We start from the raw sequence: 23,353 nt of genomic DNA on the forward strand, positions 1-23,353 counted from the left end.
TTTGAAGGGAGCAAGTATATCGGAAATAAAGAAACAGTACCGTGCACTATCCCTAAAATACCATCCAGATAAAGGAGGAGATGAAGTTATGTTCATGAGGATTGCTAAGGCCTATGCAGCGTAAGTTTCTTTTTTGCCTATGAAAAAAAGGGAATCACAGTATTATGGGGAGAACTGACTTTACAGTAAGAGCAAGGATGGTGTATTCACAAGGATGATGTGTTCAGATATGTAACAAAAGTCAAAACACGTCTTCCTGCCGTGAGTATTTGCTTTGTATGAGTTAGGAAGTATAATTTGTTTTGCACCTGTCAGAATACTGTAAGGTGTTAGTTCTTTGTGTTAACTTTCATGTCAGCTAGGAAAAGTGTTTCCAGTAGAACACATATTAAATCTTAAAGATGACAAAGAGCAAAATGGGTGTTGTGGTTTTTAACCAACCGACTGTTACAGCAGTTTTGAAGCAATGCTTAGAAAATATACTTACTGTTCATTTCACCTGCTGGTAAAGTCAAGGAGTAAAAGACAGTACTTTAACTGTTCCATCCAGTGAAAAGGATCTTTTCATTCTGGATCTGTTTTCTCTCAGCTTGCCCCTATCCCAATTCCTGTGTAGTTCTTAAAAGCTGAGTCCTTGAATCTGCTTTTCCTCTAGAGTATTTTTTGGTCTTATGTCTTACAGCATTTTTATTTTTTTAGTACCTGAGAGATGTCTAGTATAAGAATTTGGTATAAAGGAAATCAAAATACAGGCATTTCAATACACAGTTCAATCACAATACCAGTAGGATTCCTGTTACTGGTGTCTCTAATGCACTCACTGTCAGGATGCTGATGGGAAGGCATGTGTGGCTTGAAGCCAGCTGGAGCCCATTGCTCTCTACAGAATTCTGGTTGTCTGGTTTTTATACTCTGGTGGACTGAGCCAGTTATTTACTCCCCTCATGCTGCTATCTCAAACTTGAGACATTCATAGTTTTTTTATGCACTCAAAGAGAAATGTTTATACCACCAGTTGATCCCCTCATCTGTTGATAGGTTTTTTATGTAAAACAAAGGCCACCTTTGTGTCCCCTTTGTTCTGAGGTGGAGTCAGCTTCTCTGCAGCAGCTGTGCTGAGTCACTGTGGTCACAGCATATCACTCTTGCCTATTACCTCTGAGACTTCTTCAGTTACTGGAGTTTATTGGGTCAGTCACATCATCAGGGAACCTAGGAAGTGGTGATTTCTGCCTTGAAGTCAGTTGTCTGTGTGGTTAACCTTACTGATGGAGAGGCCTGGTTGGAAAGAGGTGGGAAGGAGAACCAACACCATGCTCACTTGAGCAGTTTGGAAATCATACTTTTTGCTTAAACACATCTGTATCACTTTGAAAATCTCTTCAGTTGGAAATTCTGATATGCCTTTTTGAACTCCTGAAGCATGTAAATTATTTGCTTTACAAGCCAGTACTCAAACACTTGGTGCTACAGTTTGACAGTTCAAACACTAGAGCATGGGCTGTGGCAGAAGTATATTGTGAGGTAAATGTTGGTGAAGTTCCTTAGCCATGATGTCTTGAAAGACTATAAAAGCTGCCCATTTGGTGAGTGTGCTTGTCAACAAATGGGAGACTTAGAAGTGATCAGGAGAGGCCTGACTTCTTCACTAGGTTTCTTACATGAGATAAAATCTTTCATACAGTGGAAGCCAGATGTTCTGTTTTCTAAAGCAGTATTCTTCCTTCTCGTAACAGGGATTCTGTCAAGGCGGCACACAATTGCCAAAAAACTGTTGTTACTGAACAAGCACAGAAACTGTAAGATTTAGGAGGTGGTGGCTTGTTTAATAAGAGAGTATTAAATTATGAAACTTGGTAGTTCCAGGAAGAAAAAACAACGACAACCAAACACAGGCTGTCAAAGGCTAAATGTCTAGAATAAGATAAAGACCCATATGGACTACTTCTGATCAATCTTCCATATTTACCTTCCTCCCAAAAAATAAGATAAATTTCAACCTCTTTCTTTCAAAATTTTCTGTGCTGTAACCTGGCATCAAGAAATACTGTGTGCTGATGGGCATGCAGTCACTGTCATGAAAGGGAGATGTGATCGAGCCATCTCCTGCATGGGCATCTTCTGTGTCTGATTTCCTGTCAGAGTCCTTAAAGAAGAATTCACTTGTCAATCAAGGAGGAATACAGCAGTATTTTTTCCTATTAGATTTCATAAAAAAAAATACCAGAAGCTGTGTAGCTTTCCAAACCACCTCTAAAGGATAGTGTGTCTGCCACATTTTAAAGTTTCTTTTAGTTAATGGTTTAGAGAAATGTCTTCTATATTAACTTAATATTTCTTCTTGTAACTAGCTTAACTGATGAAGAGTCACGAAAAAACTGGGAAGAATTTGGTAATCCAGATGGACCACAAGGTAACAATTATGAATGACAGAGATCCTGTAATTGCTGACATTGAGATGTGTAATATCTGATCAGTCAAGAAGCAGTTAGAGCTTTATATAATAACTGTCTCCTGTGATTAAAGCAACTCATCTGACCAATTCTTTGCTTGTGAAACTGGCTCTGGGGGTGGTGGCAGGGAAAGGCAAGAAAGAGTTTGCTTTACACTTCTTGAACTTTTTATTATGGTAAAAAGAAAAGAATTGTTTTAGTCAGCTTCAGTAAGTATCTAGGGAGACTTGCCAGTATTAATGGAGGTATAAGCAAAAAATAGAATGCTGCTTATCAGAAACTTACCGATTTTAAACATTTCTTGGTATTTATGATTAAATATATTGAAAAATTAACAAGTTGCCATAATGCAGTAAACACACTTTGAAAGGATGTACATGGGGTTATTGTTTCTGGGCAGGTTGCTACGTGAAAATAATCTTGGTGATGGTATGTTAAAGTTTTACAGTAGGTGATCCAAACAAAATGAATTTAAGACTGAAATTTAATAATTTTTTTTTCCCTACTTGCAGTTGTGTGAATTGCTTGTAAAACACCTTTGTGATTGTTTAAGTGGCCTACTAAGGAAAAATGTTGCCTATTTCTAGCTGATATTCATTACTGGCAAAATGGAAATCTGCCATTTGTTAAGGCAATATGTGCGTAGAATGAGTTACAGCCAGATTGGAAATAATAAATGGAATTTGTAACTTAATTCTGAAGTTACAGGATGATATGAGGGTACTCTGTCATCTGTGCTGTAAATTCTTCTTTTGAATTATATCCACCCAACATAGGACATTAATTTATAAGACAAAAAAGCCAACCCTAGCCCTTGAACTGGTGTTTCAAAGAAATAAAAATCTTCCCTCTTCCTTCAAAAAGACCTATTTGCCAACTATATCACAGTCTGACAAAGGCATTTCTAATGGACTAAGGAGGTGGATTGGCTTCTTTAATCACTGTGTTTTATAGCATAACAGATTTCTATCAACTCCTAGCTTCTAGTACTTCCTTTGCTTGGCAAGTAAGAGGTCTCTATCCCTCTTGCTACAAAATACAGATAGTCTTTCTTCAGAAATGCTGTCACAATATCAGCAAAATGGTACTATAAATTTTAATAGCTTCACTAGGACCTTTGTGGTTGCTAAATTGTTTTTCGCATCCGTAAGCTACTCAGTGTTGACAAGGCATAAGATTTGAAGTTAGGCAGTTGTGTGTGTGTCCTTGAATGGACCCGAAGCTGTGATGTCAAAAGAAAACAGCCAAAACTTGAGAAGGCACAAACATCTTTGGTTGGTTTAGTGTTTGTATTCACAAACCTAAGAGACTTTGGATTCCCAGAGGGCAAAATGAAATGATTTTTTGGCAGGGTAGGTAGCAGCTCGTACTGTGAGCATCAAGCCTCCTGCTCTTCTGAAAACTCTACCTCAGACTTCAGTGGAAGTAGAATTCTCTGCTTGATTTCTAAACCTCTCGTTATTGTTTGAGACATCTGAAGAGTGGGAGAAGTCCCTGAACTTTTCTCTCTCTATTCTCTAACCTTGTTCCACATTAAAATGTGAGACACTTTCTAATTTACTTAAATTCTTCTCTCTATTTATACATCTGTGGTGTAAAACATATACCCAAGCTCTGTACTCTAGTCTTCTAGTTCTGTACAGACAAAGGATGGATACAGTCCCTCATGGAGGGATTTTCTGGGCTGAGATGAAGCACATCTGAGGTTAGCCATGCCCAACCAAGTTCAATGTGGTACATCCCACCCTCTGTGCCCAGCACAGAGGAACAGGGAGCAGCATTCCTCTCTATCCAGCTGAAGCAGTGTGAGGCCAGAGGCAGGCAAACAAGGGCTTTTTGTATTTGCATGACTTGCTGCTTTACTAAAAGTAAACGCAAAATCGCTCAAAGAGTGTTTATAAGCAGGTGAGGGAGATCTGAAGAATATAAAGATAGTCTACTAAAAGTGCCTTATGATTAAAGCCTATTTCCCCCTGGTATTTGCTGGTGCTTCAGCTCAGTGGGCACGAGTGGGGGCAAGGAGACTCTCAGACCAGAAGAGAAAGCTTTTTACTGAACTGCTTCTGTTCCTGGAACAATTTAAGGCTACAATCCTAAAGGTCAAAAATATTGTAGTAAACTGAAATTTACTCCATCAGTAAAAGACAGATTTTTAGTAGATTCTTCTAAAAATCCATAATCATTAACAGATTAGAGTCTGGAGCTCTTCATTCTCCAGGGCAAGGCATTTCCTGTAACTTAATGTGGTAAATTCACTGGGTATCATCTGGTTGAACTCCTAAGGCTGAGGTGTGGTCAGGCTTGTCAGATGTTTGATTGGAGACTCAAGGAATAGTAATTTTCAGCTTAGAGAGATCACATTAGTCTTATGGGTAACAACTGTTTATCTGAATTGATGGCTGTTGGAGATGGCATCAGTGTAGTGCCTAACTACAGAGAGATCCTAGCCCATCCTTAAGGCATTACTCCTCATGGATAACAGCTAGTACTAAGGAAAACATTTTGTTTTCCTTTTAAGCAGGTCCTAGAAATCTATAAAGTCCTACTTTTTTTTCTTTCCCCTATTGGTTTCATGGAACTCTTAGTATTGGGATAGATAATGTTAGCAAAATTTAATTTATTACCACCTGTGTCTGAAAAGCTATTTTATGCTACTCACTATTCAGATCTGTATACTGGAGATGTTAGAGAATCATATCTTCTGTTTTCTGTAGCCCAAGTTCTTTTGAATTAAAGAGTGTTCCTCTTTCTTTCTTGTTGTCATTATAGTGCAAGAGTTCTGTTGTCATTACATTGCAAGGGTTCCATATTGCCAGCGTTTCATACCTCCTTGATGTTTCTTGTAGGCAGCTCCTCTAGGCACTGACTCTTCCTTGTGCTCACAGCAGCCAACTGGCTCCAGCTCCCCTCAACCAACCAATCCACTCTTTTATAACACTCTTCTGATTGGCTACAGGTGTGGCCTGTTAACATCAGGCCTGCTCCTAATCCTTAGTGATTGGCTCAGCTGCGACTCTTTAGGGGATAAGATTACTTTCTATACTACCTTTATTTACCCACACTGTATCCGCCTACGCTTTCTTACCAATCATAGAAATTGGAGCTGATAGAGGGTTTTATGTTTAGAACATTTTCTTAGAGGGACAAGCCAGTAGAACTACCCATAGAAGTAATTAGCTCAGACCATTTTCTTGCAGTACGTTTGCTTACTTAACTATATGTGTTTAAACTGGTGAAAACTCTGCAATGCAAAACTCACAAATCTTCGAATTTTTTATATATGTATAAATAAATCTTGCCTATCTATTTTACTGCAATATGTTAAGCTAAAATACTTGGTATTTCAGGTGTTGGATTTAAGTCTTGTTATTGCATACTTGGCGTATTTCTAATTTGTTGCTTGATTTTGCTCTATTTGTTAAAATTTTGCTTATTGAAGTAATAAACATGAGTGGGTTTTTTGTGGGTTGGTAGTTTTTTTTTTTTTTTGTTAGACATAATGTGACTTCAAAAATGTTTCTCAGTATTTTATAGTGAACTTATTTTCTTTCATCCTACAGCTACAAGCTTCGGTATAGCTTTGCCAGCTTGGATTGTGGATCAGAAAAATTCAATTCTGGTGAGTCAGCTTACTTAGCTCAAGATTTTAAGGTGAACTTCCAAGTGTTTTTGAAAAAACACATTTGCTTAATACTGCGCATTTTCAGTCAGAACGCATTAATACTTTGGTCCAAGTGCACATCTTTGAAGCAAATTTCAGAAGTTGTGGGTGTTAGAGTAGCTTAAATCTAACCTTTGAGAGTAAAGTATGAATATGTTTGGATGGATCTCATTCCAATGACAAAGAGGGTCTGCTGTGGTCATCCCTGCTACAAAGTGTGTGTTCACTCTTGCAAGGAAACACAGAGTTGCGTGCTGGGTTTCTCCAGTTCCATTTGGTTTGCTAGTGATGCTCTCATCATACAGTATCTAAATGTTCTTCCTGTTGTGTTTGTTGCTGCAAGGTGTTTTTCTTAACCACTTGATTTCTTTTGATCTCTCTCCGCTACATCACAGTCTTGCTGCTAACTTTTTATTTATTAAAGAATCTGACCTGTGACAGTGTGTGAATCGTTTAAACTGATGCATATCTGAATCACACTAAACTGACACTCCTTATTTAAGCCATACCTTGTTATATTACTTGTAAGTTGCTCTTCAGAAATAATTACACTATTATACAGTAAGCTTGTGATAATTTTTAGTAAGCTTGTGGTAGTGCTACTTGACTATTTTAGAATAAAGATTAAACAAGAGGGGTATTAAGTAGCCACAGTATCTAATACAGTATGTTTTGTATTTTTTCTGTAGGTGTTGTTTGTATATGGATTAGCATTTATGGTTATTCTTCCAGTTGTTGTGGTAAGTAGTATCTGATATTTTACTCTCTGTAACCAAGTTGTAAAAAAGCCTGTCTTAGAGTTCTCATTCTTACCTTTCATAGAGAGTGCAAGTGAGCTGTTTTTTAAAAGGTGGTGTTTTATTGTGAAAAAAGTGTAGCTGCTGTAGAGTTTCCAGAAAAATGCAATGCCATGATAGAGAGGAGACTCCAGGGAAAATACTGGTTATCACAAGAATTATTAAGTTACGTAACTTGTCTTGTAGCTTCTTTCTCAAGAAAATTATTGAGGTGATGAGCTCAAGAGGATATTCAGTGGTGTTATAGTAAAGACTGAGATGTCTCTAGCTGGTGGTGCTAGAATGATTACTGCAGGTGAAGCAGGTGGTTGATTTAGTTTTTCCTGCCTGCCTTTGTTTAAATAACTTCAGTTTTTATTGATCTTCTGTACATCATGAGATGTTTGCCCTTGACATTGCTTTGTGTGAGGAATCATTTGGTAGGTGAGTGTTATTTCAGGGCTTGGGTTTGCCCTAAAGTATTGCTTTTAAACAATTTTCTTTATCCAGTGATTGTGCATTTGGGGTGTGGCATGAAGCAAGACTTAGAAAACTGACACCAAAAGGCCCTCATGTTCTTGGAAAGTAGATTTTCATTTGAAAAAGTGTCCTGAGGTCTTCGCAGCTGCTTGTATCAGTGTGTGCAGAGCCTCAAGAGAGACATTATTCCTTCCCTTTGAGTCTTTCTGTGCAATTGAAAATTTAGTTTAGAAGATTAAATGTGCTGACTTCAACAAATGGTTGAATAAAAAGTCTAAAATCGAGGATGCAGATTTTTTTCATGCCTTCCTTTTAGGATTCAGTTGATGCTTTTTTGTATACAGATACTTTTAATGACTTACACCAGGTTTATCATAGCTCAAGTGAAAGGAAAACAACCTTGCTGTTGGTACAAACAAATGTTGTGAGCACAGAAAAAATTTTCTGCCTCTTCTTGCCCCATACCAGATGTAGACTCGTATGTTCAGACTTGTCACAGTAAATTTCTTTTATAAATCAGTGAAGAGGAATAGTCATTTTTATGGAGCAAGTTATTTTATAATTTCATTTGAAAGTAGACATACAAGATAATTCATGCCTTTAATGGGTCAGTTTCTCTTTCATGAATCAATAAAGAAGGCAAACTTAACTGCAGTGTGGTCATCCTATGTTTGATGGGCATCTAAAATAAAGTAAGGCTACTTCCACCCTTTGAATCCAGATTAATGAAAAAGGACAATAATGATAAGTAGTTCTTTCCAGACTTCCTCTGACCTAAATAATGTCCTGTACGTGAGGCAAGAGAGAGGAGCTGTATCTGCAGAAGCAGTTAGGGCAGCCTTTTTCATGTAGGTTTGGACTGGCTAGGTACATTTTTCTTCCAATACCTGTACTTGTACAAATATTTGAGAGCTGTGGGGTTATAATTAATTTTTTGTGCAGAAAAGCATTGTAGAAAGCTGTGTAATATACTGTGTCAGCATTCATCTATCACGGATTAATCAAACCTAATTTATTAAAAAATTTGTTGGAGCCACTCCTTGAGTATTTCCCAAATAATTAAGTAGATTGCAGAATTCTTTCCATAGTGGGGGAATTATTATGAAACTAATAGTAGTAAGCATCACTTAACTACTTTACTGCTTGTTGCTCTTCACTGATAATAAATTTCACAGTAGATAGAGGAGTATCTTCAATGTGTTTTCTTATGTTAAATGAGCTTTGCTTACAGGGAGGAGTTTAATGAACAGATTGCAGTTTATAACCCAGCACACCATTTTTCTGAAAATATATTAGAGAGTATAACCACTGTAGAGTGAGTTCTGTAATTTGAATCACTGGTGTAATGCTAATTAGGCAATTATCAGAGTGTTGCTCTTCTTCTGTCAACCTGAAGGTGTATGGCTTAATTCTGAAAATTTGCAGTGAGGGCCCCATGCCACCTCCAGATTCCTGTTCTGAAAAGCATTTTGTGGTCAGGTGACTTAAATCACAGTTTTGCAAATTTTCTCATAGTGAAAGAAATCTCTTTGTTCTTGGTTTGGTCTTGGGCTGCCTAAACCCGATTTGAATGCTGAGGTGCACTGTAAGGAGTTACCACATCATGTATAGCAAGTGGTAAATCGAGTGAATTTTCTGTTTAGTGGATTTATTAAAACAACACCAGAAATAAACCAAGCAGTGTATATGTGTGCAGGTGTTTGTGCTGGGGAAAATGTCTCTAGGCTAGAGGTCATTTAAAAATGTTTAACATTAGATTCTCTCAGATGAATTTATCAGCGTGCTTTTAAAGTTTGTGTCAGCAAATACATTTTTGTTCCCCTCTCCTTTTTGAAATTCAGTTCACCTCAACATACATGATATCAGTTGGGCCGAGTTACCTGGTTGTTGACAGACACGAGGTCATGCAGTATGGCTCTTTTGATGCTTCCTTGTAGCTGACATCAGTCTGTTCCTGTTGAATATTTCAGGGTTCCTGGTGGTACCGATCAATACGATACAGTGGAGATCAGATTCTCATTCGGACAACTCAAATATATACATACTTTGTCTATAAAACCCGGAACATGGACATGAAACGTAAGTATAAGGCATCTTCAACTGTAGGTGTGTTGCTCTGGAAGTGTCAGTCTGCTGACATTAAATTACTTCTATTTTATAGGCCTTGATTAGCTTGAAGTAATGCTTTGGGTTCCTTTAGAGTGTTTTTAAAACTTAATTCTGTTGCAGGTGAAGAATACTCTGTAAAAAGTAAATGTTTGGTAGAGGGATATATTTATGTCTATCTATACATGAAAAAAAAAGAAAGAAAAAGCGGTATTGTTTGTTGGGAAAAACATGCTGACCTGCCTGTAGCCCTCAGTTGCCAGTAGGAGCAAACCTCTGTGTGTTTTCTTCTGTTTGTGTAAAAAAACAGGCTTTGGAATTTTTAGGGGCTTCATAAAATTCTTGTACGCATAAAGAATGCAATAGCATTTCTTGTTTTTAGATGTTAGAGAGCTAGATTTCTGTTAAAAAATTGCTATCAGTTTTATGTTACTTTGTTACTTGCTTGTATCTTTCAATATGCTTCCTTTTCTTGTCTACTCCCTGATTTTAAAGGACCCCCTCCCATTTTTTTGGAGAAAACTCTAGGTGTACTTTGTTGCTGCAAAATTGTATGTTACAGTTTGGAGGCTGGAATGAGCCTGAGGAATTGCCACAGTACTGCTGAGTTCTAGATAGGATTTAACTCGATTGCATGCTCAGAGCAATTGAAAAACAGAATAGAGGAACCCCCAAAACCTTCTAAAAAGGGTTCATGAATATATTTTCTTACTTCTTTGAATTGCACTGTTTTTTGCTTTAAATTTGCTGGAAGATTGCTAAAATCTGCTCTTGATCCATCCTTGTCCTACAGAGCAGAAATGTTTTGCGGATCATCCAAATGGTGTAGGGAATAAGAGCATGAAAAGATGTTACCCTTTTATTCACAGGACACATGGGTTTGTGTGTGGGATTAATTCAGACTGTTTTATACTCTTTTGTCAGACTCTTATGCTTTTTCCTATCTCCAGCTAGGTGAGAAAAGAGAGAGTATGTGAGACTTGAGAAGTTTAGGGAGACCGCTTTCTTTTTTCAGACTTGTTTTAACAGTAATTTGTTTCATATTGAACCTCATTCAGAACCCAACTTCGAGGCTTTCCTTGTCCCTCCTAAAGGTTGGTTAAAAAGTGGACTCTAGGCTTAAGTGGCCTTATTTAAGGACTTAACGCTGTTAGGTAGTTCCAGGATCAGAGGCAGGTCAGTTTTTTCTACTGAGGTCTGTTGTGCAGTCTGAATGAAAACTGAGGTGCAGCTGAGGTGGTTTAGACAAACCTCACAGTGATCAGGTAAGGCTTTTGCTTGGTTGTGAATTCCGCTGTAGTGTGGTATATCAGTGCCAGCAAATGTCATCAAACCAGGCTAGGAAAATGATGAGATAAATCTGCATGACTTGCCTTGTTTTAAGGTATTTTTTCAAGCTTCAGGACAAACAAACTTTCAGAATCTCCTTTCCTGGAGATTTTCAGTTGTTGATTTTATATAATGGGAAGATATTTATAGTCATCTGAAAGTCTTCAATATGCTGTGCTGAGGAAGTGAATAGATAATTGAGCATGGAAATGAAAATTGATGCTGAGGGAACTTGACTCATTGTTACTAGTCTGAATTCACTGGGCACTGCAGGTAGGCAAAAATAATTTTGACTTGCTCGTAAGAGCACTTGCTCAAAATATAAGAAGGAAGCTTGAGTAACTACTGCTAAAAAAGTTATTTTAACTGGAGCAAATGATTGTGTGAGCTCTCTCTGATTGTCTGTGGCTGAGGGGTCTGGTATGTTCATGAGCAGGAAGCTCACAATGGGACTAAAAAGCTCACAATGGGGCTTTTATTTTAATTACACTACAGAATGTTTTGTGGTAACATGGATTTTCCTAATCACATTAAGAATAGAGCAGTCCATCATCTTTGTGCAATTTGTTTGTAGGATTATTTATTGGACTGCTTTTCTCATAATTACAAATTTTTTTGGTGAATTTTCAATGCTGACTGAGCAGAAAATGGAGCTGAAATTTTATCCTTCCTGCCTCCCTCTTCCATACACATTGTGGTACTGCTGCAGGCACGTGGGCTGCTGTGAGGAATGGTTCTGTGAGCATGCAGAAGTAGTCAAACTGCTGTACAGTGATGTCTGTTAGTCCTAATGAAGTCTAATTATGTTCTTTTCAAGACATTAAGTGTCAAATGCTGGACTTTATACCATGCAAAACTGAGCCCTGAATCATCTCTTTTGTTTTGTGCCAGACATTGATTCCTGCCTCCTTGCCCTGTGGCAGTAGTAACTGATCCATTAAGTAGGGGATGTAGATATTCATGGTTGTTGGGGGAGGAACGGGAATAAGTTTTATGGCTGAAAGTTCTGAAGAAAGCAGTTGGTGGCTTTGGATGTTGACATTTTCTTTGTCTGACTCCAATTATCTTTGCAGGGCTTATCATGGTTTTAGCAGGGGCATCTGAATTTGATCCTCAGTACAACAAAGATGCGACGAGCAGACCAGCAGACAACATCCAGATACCTCAGGTCAGTCACGTCCAGAGGTGTTTTAACTGACCCCTTCAAGGGAAGAGGGAGGTGATGCTTCTGGGGGACCTGCTGGCAGAATTCAAGTTCTTCAGACTTTGTAGTGAGGCAGCTGTATCCCTTCAGAAATAGGAGTTAGAAGCTAGACTTGATTTAAACTTTTTTAAAAGAAAAGATGGCATTAATGATGCTAATGCTTATTTTAAATTGAATTGGTTTAGTATATAGGCTGCTGTATTGGACTTTTAGGGAGGGGTAAAGTAAATAGGAAATTAGAGTGTTAATCCTTAAAAATTTTGAGAATTGACATAAGGAGGTGATCACCATTTCATGTTCTTTTAAATTGTTAACACAAATCTGGTTGAGTGCGTTGCCAATAAAATAAAATTATTATTTGATGTCTGAATCAGTAATGTCTTTAAATATCATGGAGATTCCTCCATGAATATCTGTTCCCCTCTGATAGCCTTTTATATTCATTTCCATTCAGTGTTTCCAATGACATCAGAGATGCCATAAATGCATACTGTGGCAAATAATTTTTACTAGCAGAGTATTAGAAATTCTTATTTATCAGAAACTAACGCTTTGATTTAAGAAGTTTAAAACATAGTATACAAAATGCTTCAATAAAAATGTTCTGAGTTGGCAAAAAAAGGGGGAAATAGTCTCACAGATTTAACATTTGCATGCACACAGTTGAGTTTTCATGTTTTAAATGTGACCTAAATGTAAAAGTCAGTCTATATTCTTTTACTTTATTGTCTTTGTCTCTTTTACAAATTCTTTATCATGTTGTGGGCTTTGAGTAGAAGATGGAATTGCAGTAAAGTGGGGGTTTTCAGCAATGAGAGCAAAAGGCTGGAAAAGACCTTGATCAGTGGTTCTTCACCCATGCTGTTGCCAGCATTGGCATTCTGCAAGGCCTTTTACATTTAATCATTCATTATTTAAAAAGCAGTCAAGCCTTCTGTAACCATATCCTGCTGAGAAGCTGTTCCAGAACTTGCTGTTCTAGTGATTAGGAGTCTTGTTTGTGACCAATTTGTATCCTTGGTTTTTATCATCACTATTCTGGAGTCTAAACTATTCTTGCTGTGTATATCCTTATGCATCTGTAGACACAAGCAATAGCCCATTAGACATCTTTTTGTCTTTGTTTTCCTAAACTAGAAAAACTGCTGTCTTTCATTCCTCTCTTTTCCAAAAGGCTCATTTTGCTTCTCCTGCTGTGTACTGAACAGGGTACTGTTCCCAGCTGATAGATTTCTAAATTTTACATTATTTTTTATCTGCTTAGAATTGTCCACAGCATTCTGTGTTAAGTCTTAACAGTGCCTTAGTTGATGGCACTACTGTTCCTGTATTTCTGCAGGGAATGACTTTCAGCATAATCTTTTCCACAGCTGTTTTATATGGTGGTTTAGTACAACTAGAGGGGGATCAGTAAGTTTTCAGAATTTCCCCATCTTAGGTATCTTTGTTTTCCAGCTAACAGTTCCCATCTTTGAGCTGCTGTTCTTGTTAGTATGCAAGTGCATGACTTTGCATTTTTTGACAGATTTTGTTCCCTTTCTAAAGGTCCAGTACTCAGTGTCATCTGTGTTTTTTTCTGACTATATGGCAGAACAATTCACTGAAGCATCAACACAGAAGGGTATTGCTAATAATTTCTGCTAGTGTATCCTGCTTTTGGGGCCATGATCAATGTTCCCATTTTTCACAAAATTCTCTTTTCTAAGTTTTACTGCTCTTGATCTGGGGTTACACCAGGGTGTGCTTATAAGAAGCTTCTTACAAGAGAGTCAGAAGATCTTTTTTTCAAGTGTGGGGAAAGACTGGTTGGTGTAGCTTAGCTGTTGATACCCAAAGTTCTCTTTTTGTCTTAAGATTTTGGAATTTTTGAGTCAAAAAGTGAAGCTTCTGGGCCATGTACTAATGCTACTTTATCTGAGCTACTGTTACTCAGACCTGTTTGAACTCTGGGTCTTGATCCTGTGGGGAACAGGAAAGGTCATCCTGAGTAAAGAACACCATGCTTTTTTCAAGATGGTGTGGTCTACAAAGAAGTTAAAATACTTGATCTTCAGCCTACCAGGGATTTCAGGCTTGTAAACCTCCTTCGTGTTTTACCTGAAATTATTCCTAGGGAAGTTCGCTGTGTCTTAGGTGGGGGAAAGGTCTCAAAGTGATGCTGTTGCTTGTGCATGTTAAATTCAATGCCTTAGAAATATGGTTGAGTCTAGTAAACCTTGGCAATAAAATCAGATATTAAAAATACTTATCTGTCAATACAAATTTATTTAATACTACATAAGACAAGTTTATTGCATGCAAATCTTTACAACCCACCCCTTTGCACATGGCAAAAAGGTTTATAAAGATGCTTTTAAACTTTTTTGAGCTGGATTTTGAATAAAAATGACTAATGTTCATCTCTGCAGAAATTTCCAAGAAAAAGTTACTTAAACTCTTAAACTCTTGCTTTTGTGAACATGCTTTTTTCCCTTGTGAACTCTTCTCCTGTATTTGCTTGTATTTTGCAATAAAATAGCTGTTTAACTGTTTTATTTTAGCTAATCAGAGAAATTGGTGGCATCAACTTAAAGAAGAATGAGCCTCCTCTCACCTACCCTTACAGTCTGAAAGCCAGAGTTCTGCTGTTGACCCATCTTGCCCGGATGCAAGTTCCTGAGGTCCTTGAAGAAGGTAATGGCTTCTCCCCATATCAGATATTACTGGAAACAGAGCAAGATGCTGCATTATTATTATGATGCAAGCACTGCTGCCTGCTATAGTACTTTTGATTCTTGTCCTGTAAAGAGTTGAATGGATCTCTGCTCAATAGTCTCTATGCAAGCCGCTTAGTTTTTCAACTTTAACGACCCTTTAGAGCATTTACTTAGCATTTCCTCACTCTCCTGACAGCCCTGCAATACTGATATTTTACTCTTTAAAGCTTTTGGCTGCAAATATAGCTTAGATAAATTGTTTTTGATTTTTGTAATAGAATAAAAAGCTAAACGTGAAGTATATTTGCTTTTCAGAGCAAAGAAATCCAAGATCAGCATAATCTTGCTCTCTATGGCATTTCCATGTGTATTTATTTTTGGAGGTTTTTAGCCCACTATGTGAAGTAAAGATGACAAGATTAGAACTTTAAATATCAGTTACCTGTGAGCTTTGGTGTGTGTTTTGGAATTTTTAATACTTCTAAATATTGAAACTGAAATGTTTCTAAATGCACTTCTTAAGTTTCATCCATGAAAGCCATAGCTCTAGGCTGACCAGCAAAGTTGAGATGTTCTATATTTTAATGGAAATAAAAAAAAAAAAAAAAACGCAAAGCAACAAACCAGGGAAAATGCTTTGCTTCAAAATTTTCAGTTCCTTTTAGAAGAAAAATAATCAGTTTTAAAAAGTCATGAAAAATATCTTTCTTTTCCTTAGTTACTGTTTTTCACAGAACTGCATTCAAAAAAATTTGGTATGTTGCAAATGATGTTTTTTGCAAAACTGGTGTTTCACTTAAAATTAAAAATCCTGGTTTTAACCTGTGATTACCTAAAGAATTAATGTGATTTTTAATATGACTGGTAAATTGTCTGTACCATCCTGTTGCTTCTTTTTGGGTGGATCTAACAAATATTGTTTCATTTGGTGTGGAAGCTGGTATACAAAATTTGTTTCCTCTTAGCACTTTCATTTTCCTAGTTTTTTTAAGGAATGTTACAGATGGATATATCAGTGAGAATAAATTGGCATTTTTTGGTAATACAAGAATGAATAGCAGTGAAGACCATGCCATTAAATGATCCAGTTCATGTAAACTGATTGTTTTTCCTAAAAGTAGTACAGCATAATTGCAGCCAGTTGTATCTTGCAGATCAGCAGTTTATCCTTAAGAAGAGTCCTGCACTACTTCAAGAAATGATTAATGTGATCTGCCAACTAATAATAATGGCTCGAAGCAGGGAAGGTAAGAAAAGAAACTGTATAATTAAAACAAGTAAATATGTTTCTTCACTGTGATACTTCATAAAATCTTTGGTTCTTGTGGGAAATCTAACCTGTGATATTTAGAAATGCCTGAATGCACTGCTGCTCTTTTTGTAATGAGAGAGTTCTCTATTTTGAGGATTGAAATGCTGCTGCTGCTGCCAAGCTCTGATCTGAAATCCTGAGTCTGTGTCCTGCCTGTAATTTTTGCAATTAAAGTTTCTCATTAACTGCAATTGAAAACCTTTTCTTGAAGATGTGGTTCATTTTCAGTAGCAAAGCATTTAGTATAATGCTTGTGTTCTTTCCATTTGCACTTCTACAATTTTTTCTCTCCTGTTATGAGTACCTCTTGTTTTTTAGATAATTTCTTTGCCATTATTTCTTTGTATGTTGCTCATATTTCTCCATGTCTCAATTCTATGCTCTTCAGCCTGCTATGTAGTTTTATTCTGAAGTTGTAGGGGTAGATGCTTAACTGTATGTCTTGCCATAGAAATTATAATTTAATTGAAATATAATATTTAAGCATTTTTTCCCACTGTAAACAGGCAGTTTCTCAGAAGATGGTTTTTTGCAGTGTAAGGAAGCAAAGACTTGGATATCATTCCTTTTTGCACCAAACATAGTCAAGGCATTTTTTTATGTCAACCTGGTCACTGTTTTTTTGCTATCAAACAATACTTATTGGTTGATCTTCACTAGACCACAACTCCTTTAATGAGCATTGATAGCCTCCTAGTAAGAATGGTTTTGGGAAAGATATTTCCCAGAACTATGGCAAGTGGTGCTGGAAATTGTGCTCCATAATAAAATTAAGTGTGAGCGGGGATGTGAGCAGATAAGCATGTTGTGTGCTAGCTTAGATTATTTTATCTTTGAATTTGGATAGTGTTTTATAAAAAGTACCTGAACCTCTGTGATACTGTAAAATACTTCAAAGCTCTGAAAAATACATTTTTAGATGGCCTATATATATATTAGTCAACTAGCAAATAGCTGTTTTCTCTTGTGCAAAATAAAACCAAAATAACACAGGCAGAAGCTTTTTTTATTCAACAGAACTGGAAGTCTTTGAAAAATGAGAAACACTTATAGTTCTTCTTGTAAAAGCTGAAATAAGATACTGAATAAGAGTGCATTATATACCTTGCAACCTAAACGACCTTCAGGTAGCTGTGTTCTTTTCCTCTAGTTCTGAATATACACAGAGATACTTTCTTAATTTGACAGTAAAATAAATATTTATAGCTGCATTGTTCTTAATAAATTGCTTTCAAGTTCCCAGAACTGTAGATTTTAACTTAAATTAAAATAAAAGGAGACAGTATTTTGAAATATAGTGGTGTAAACTAATTTTCTGTTAGCATGTGAAATGGTTATTTATAAACCAAATCTGAACAACCTCTACCATTAACAATTTCCAGGGATTATCATTATCTCTTCCAGCCTCACGCAGTTTGTGAAAGCAGAAGAGAATTTATAGCTGTGATTATGTATGGTAGTAATTACTTCCCTAGATTTGGGGGAAAAGTAGGTATGTATCATAGGTATAGTTGAGGACTTGTCTGGTATTTCTGTAACAGCTTTTCTTAAAATTATTTCCAAAATTTGAAAGTGGCAGTAGCCAGAAATTTTACCAAACAACCAAACATTTCCTCTTGCTTCCATGCCAGTGCTCACAGCACATGGTGTTAAAGAGAAGGTGGTACACAACTGTTGCCCATTAACAGTAATGCAATTGGACATTTCAAAGTAAATGGTTTCAGAATTTTGGTCTTTGGTGTAAAGTGAAGTCACTGCTTTTACAACTTACTATTTATTTAACAAATCTAATGCATTGACCCTATTTTTGATGACTGTGCCTGTAGAGAGAACTGTGTTGCCCTGGGAAAAAACTGGAAATTGTAAAGGTGGCATTGGTTTGGTTTTGTGTTGTGTTTTTTTAAGATGAATACAATTGAACTTGGGTATTGAAATTTTTAAGAGACTGCTTTGCTTAGGTTTATATTTGTAACCATAATTTTAAGTGACTTAACTGCATTTGGTTTTGGGGCTAGTTGTAATTTTCACTTAAATCAGCCTTGACACAGTACATAAAAGGATCACATGCTCCAATTAGTCATAGATTTTCAGCAGTCCAAGCTCTGTGAACGTACAAAGGCAATGGCATGTGTTAGTACTATCTAAAGAAATATGTTGGTGACAAATCATACTTTGTGAAACCTAAATTGATAGTGGGATGAGAAGTCTCATTTTGTGCTGCACTCCTGTCTTTCAAATATTCTGGAAGGTTTTTGTTACTATTTGAAGCTTAAAAATGTCTGCAGCAGTTTATGCTTACCTTGTAATCAGGTCTTTTGGAGAAAGACACTTGATATGAATCTTCTCAAGCTTGGCACTTTGCTTTGTGGCATCCATTGCTTGCATCCATTGTTCTGGGGCTGTTTAGCTGATACCTGAGAACCAGCAGGTGTAAATTATTTTCATGGCTTCCTTGAGATCATCCTTAAATATGATAAGTAGATAGCTGCCTTGCTAAGTGAGGTGTTTGCTGCCAAAAACATGGGATGTGCTCCAGTGCCTGCAGAAGTTAGGCATGTGTTCAGCTGTCCAGTCAAAGCACATTCCTTAATTCAGGTTGGAAGCTGCAGAGCATTGAAGAGGTTGTGGCTTGACCCAGATGTATGCCAGTCCTTGCCAAGCAACTAAAATTTGCATTTACATTTGGGATTGACTATTCAATGTCATATGTTGGGTTTAAAGTGAAAGAGGGTGGTTTTAGATGAGAAACGCTTTGCTTGTGAGGGTGGGGAGGCAGAGAAGTTTTGGATGCCCCATCCTTGGAAGTGTTCAAGGCTAGTTTGGATGAGACTTTGAACAACTTGGTCGAGTGGAAGGCGTCCCAACCCAAGGCAGGGGTTGGAACTAGATGATATTTGAGGTCAACACAAACTATTCTATGATTCTTTATTTTTGGTCAATTTAATAACCTTACATTAAAGGTCATCTTGTATTGTGCAATTTGACAATCAGAAGCTGTGAAATTTTATGGCAATGACATTAATTTTATGGTAGGGGAATTTGAGGGATGTTAAAAGCTATGCTGTCCTCAAGTCCACTCTCAGGGAATATAAAGACCTGTGTTCTTTTCAGGAAACCAGGATCATACTTTCCAACTTTGAAATATTTTTCTGCTGTCATCTGGATGATGAGTCAATCCTTTAAAAAAGAGAATATTTTCTACTGTGACTAGTGTTCTGGGGTCTCAAAGCTCTAGGTGAATTTCCTGCAAAAGACAGTTTGTCAGAAATTATTTAGGATTCTTTTATTGACTTGGTTTGCAGTATGTTTTTTTAACTTAAAAAAAAATTCCTGTGACTTTCCTTGGCAGCAGCAGCCAAAAAAATTACAGGGGAGGTGGAAGCTGTGTAAGATGGAAAGAAAATGTAGTGTTACCTGGTTGGAACATTAATCTTTCCATTACTACTTTTTTTTTTCAAGGTCAAAGTTACATCTTTCTTAGTTACCTGTGTGTCTAGTTCCATTTTTATGTTATATTTCTCTTTGCATTGCATATAATTGTCACACGTCCCTCCATGGAATTTGATTTGATAGCTGATGCTATTTTTAGCTGGGTATAATTTGTAGCTAGGTGTAATTAGTGAAGAAAGAGACAATTTGAAGAGGAGAGGGGCAGCTGAACCAGAGGGAACAGTAATCTACCATGTGCAGTTACTATGCCCTCATAGCTGCTTAGAAATCTGCAGCAAGATAAGAAGTTGTCTGAAATGAGTCCTCTAAACAGGGTTTATGAGAAGTTTTATTTATGAATGAATGGTTGTCAAACAAAGTTATTGCAGTTTGTGTCTGCTTTGCTTTTTCATTTCTTTGCAGATGTGATGAGGATTAATAATTGCTAAGTGTAGGTTGTTTTTTTTTTTTTCTTTTACTCTGTTCTGGCTAAGACTTATTTCTCCTTGTCTACTTTATAATCATTTTAATTATGAGTGTAGGTCTTTTTGTACATTAAAATATGAAAAAATTATAGGCAATTTCTATAAGAAAAGTCAAATAGATACCCTTTTTAACCAATAAGTTTATTTATAAATAAGTCACGCATTTGATATTTTTACAGCTCTTCTTACTGCCTTCTAACATGATGTAATATGCTCTGCTTAACTTCAACTGTAAATATAGTTTTCTTTTTGCATGTGATAGGCTGCTACCTATATGCTCATTTCTCAAGATGGAAATATTATAAATAATGTATTGTAAAAGATTAATGCTTAATGATAAATAATAATAAATGATACACTAAACATGTTATACACACACATGCATAAAACATACAAATATAAAATGTTTGTTTTGGTGCTGCATTTTTTTAAACTGAATTGGTGAAATTTTTGTCTACAATAATTACATAGATACATTGTGCAGTTGTTCCCTCAGACCATGTTAGTGTTCAGCTGTGACATCCTAAATAGAGGGAGGAAAATGTCTGCTGGTCTATGTGGCTGGAGTGAGAGCAAAAAGTCTGCCTAGTTAATTATACTGAACATTTTAAGATGTCTCTTTCTTTTGCTTGGTGGACTGGAAATAAGGTTTTCTGTATTACAAGTATACATTGGAAAAGTATAAGAAGGAAAAAAAATTAAAAATTATGTTGTTTGTTTCATTCTCCCCAAGAAAGGGAGTTCCGTGCTCCATCTTTGGGATCTTTGGAAAATTGTATGAAGCTTTCCCAGATGACAGTCCAGGGACTTCAGCAGTTCAAGTCTCCCCTTTTACAGCTGCCTCACATTGAAGAGGACAATCTGAGAAGAGTTTCCAATCATAAAAAGGTACAAAAATACAAATGATACTTGGTAACCTCTTAAAATGCTATATGCTACTTCTTTAACCTATTTGCAGCTAAGGAAGCAAGGTCATGAATTAACTAAGAGAATAAAAATAGATTTATTTTTAAGGAACTCAGTGCAATACTTCCTAGATGTTCTGTCTGCTTTTGGTTTTTTAAAAGTCCATCTCAGTTAGGAGGTGGGAATTAGGATCAGAGATCTGTTAATATCTATTTAATATTCTTCCAGAATGTGTCTGGAATATCTTACTGGGAGTTTTTTTTCTGGGGATGGGTTAGGGGGGGACTTGTTTGGCTTGACATTGTTCTTAATGTACTTTGATAGAAAATATATTTGGAAGCTTACACAAAGGAGTTCATAAAACAAAAAAATCAGTTACTGTGGGAGGCATTTCAGGTTTTGTGATCCTTTGTGTGAAAGAGTGTGTCTCATAAAGCTTTTGCTATGTAACTGTAGTTGGGTAAGTGTTGGGATCTGTAGAACTAAGGATGAAAAAGAATAGTCTTGTCTGAATACGTGCGTGTGTTTCTTCACTCTGTTTCACCAAGTGTCTCTGCATTTCAACCTGCTTGAGTCTAGTGTATCTTCTGGAAATGCCAGGAACAGTTAGAATCAGCCCTTTGCTTCTACTAGAAGCTGTTGACTTTTCTGATAGTTTTATTACAGTGGTTAATTTGGATGAATCTTGAAAATATTATTTTTATCTGATGGAATTTTTGTTTCACTCTAACTACTGCCTTAGGGGGTGTTTAAATGCTTCTGTGTTAGTGTCAAGACTAAGAATTCTTAGGTATTGCATTTTTTTAATCCTCTCTGAAGATGCTTGTTCATGAAATGTTCAAGTTGTCATATCCTTTGTATAAAGTAAAATATTCTCTTACAGGTATCTTTAAAGACTTACTTTTTAAATCCAGTCTTGAACTACAGGGAACAGATGAGGAAATAAGCAATTTTAGATGTATTTTTTGACATGTGCATTGTAGCTAAGTGAAAAACAAATAATTTAGCTATGTTATGCTGTGAAAGAGGGGGAAAAACCTGTTTTTTTAGGCTAGTTTCACAGGATCACATGCATTGAGTTCTTCAAAAATACAGTGCTCTAGATTGGCAGTATGATCAGTTTACCTGGATACATGAAATCATTTTTAATAAAGTACATGCATTTATAATGGTGAGGCTATAATTTGTTTTGTCCTTTTAGCTCTGCTCTGCAAATCTTAGAAGGAGTGGATTTAGATTTTTTGGCAGTTCAGTACAAAAAAACCCCTAAACTTGTACGTGTTTTTTTCTGCTAATGTAAATCTGAAAGCACTGAGATATTCTATCTAAATAAAAACCCCTATTAGTAAGATTTCTTAGCTCAACTTTCTGAAAAACCTGGCTGAAGTAACAATTTTATAAGAAACTATAAAGAACCATGTCTAAGGGGTGACATAGTAAGGAACACACCAGTTGTGTTTAGTAGGTTTTGAGTGCAACCTCTTTGGTTTATTGTTTCTCAAAGCATATGCTTGCAAGTTTCCAAAGTGTAGGGTTTTTTATAAGAACAAATGTAATGGTGTGTATGTATTAGTAATGTGGGTACAGCGATGTATTATGAAGAGCTGATTTGTGGACTGTGTTCTGTGCTACCATGGGACTTCCTTTCTTCTTTTTTTCAGTATAAAATCAAAAGCATTCAGGATTTGGTGAGTTTGAAAGGCTCAGATCGTCGCAATTTACTGCACTTTCTAGAAGATAAGAAATATGAAGAAGTTATGGCTGTCCTTGGCAGCTTTCCATATGTCACTATGGATATAAAACCCCAGGGTGAGTGGGAGGTCCTTTTGTTCTGTGTGTGTCAATCGTCTGGTATTTTGATAGTCTGCTGGCAGTAAGCTTTTGGGGAATGCTGAAACACAACTCACTGTTATCTATGTGACCAGGAAATTACATACTTCTTTGGAGGGGTGGGTTCTTGTACCTGGGAGTTACAGTCTGAGGAGATAAAATACATTGAAACATTCCATGTATTCCCAAGCCAGCAGTAGTTTCTCATACAGGAGCTTAGCTGAAGTTTTGTCTTTCAGTTTTAATATTTCATGAGTGATGTGGAATTTTGGTTGAAATACCAATTTTATTAGCTATCTTAAACAGTTACACTTATTCCAGAATTTATGCTTAGCTTTCTGCAGCATACAGGTTCCTTTCCTCAACATTTGTGAGGTTCCTCTGGGGTTCCTTTGTGATAATCCTGGTGTAGTTTTTATATCTGGCAGAATTTGTCCAAGCTATGCTTAGCTACATTTTGTGTGCACTATTTCAGTGAATATATAACACTCTCCCTCTTTGAAGATTTGGTATATTGTAAGCAATTGCTGTTAGCTTTGCAGGGGGACCTGAATTGGTTCTGTAGTCTCCTTTTCTTTGTAGAAGATTAGTGACAGTAAATGTGTGATATTTGAAAGTCTGTTCTAATTCTTGTTTCTGGTTTATATTTTCATTGTGATAGCAGTGATTGCATTCAAAATGTGATA

At 36.6% G+C, this 23,353-nt stretch overlaps 1 protein-coding gene across 1 annotated transcript in view; it reads left to right on the forward strand.

The window, feature by feature from the left end:
* SEC63 (SEC63 homolog, protein translocation regulator) overlaps positions 1-23,353 on the forward strand; it is a 52,088-nt gene that overhangs the window by 18,047 nt on the left and 10,688 nt on the right. The window contains exons 4-13 of the mRNA XM_030944689.1: positions 8-120; positions 2,352-2,413; positions 6,014-6,072; positions 6,804-6,854; positions 9,341-9,449; positions 11,879-11,973; positions 14,550-14,682; positions 15,860-15,952; positions 20,665-20,819; positions 22,499-22,646. Of these exons, the coding sequence (XP_030800549.1) occupies positions 89-120; positions 2,352-2,413; positions 6,014-6,072; positions 6,804-6,854; positions 9,341-9,449; positions 11,879-11,973; positions 14,550-14,682; positions 15,860-15,952; positions 20,665-20,819; positions 22,499-22,646 (937 nt within the window). The 5' untranslated portion in view covers positions 8-88. The remainder of the gene's footprint in view (positions 1-7; positions 121-2,351; positions 2,414-6,013; positions 6,073-6,803; positions 6,855-9,340; positions 9,450-11,878; positions 11,974-14,549; positions 14,683-15,859; positions 15,953-20,664; positions 20,820-22,498; positions 22,647-23,353) is intronic.

This window comes from Camarhynchus parvulus, chromosome 3, assembly GCF_901933205.1.
Source record: "Camarhynchus parvulus chromosome 3, STF_HiC, whole genome shotgun sequence".
Classification (NCBI taxonomy): domain Eukaryota; kingdom Metazoa; phylum Chordata; class Aves; order Passeriformes; family Thraupidae; genus Camarhynchus; species Camarhynchus parvulus.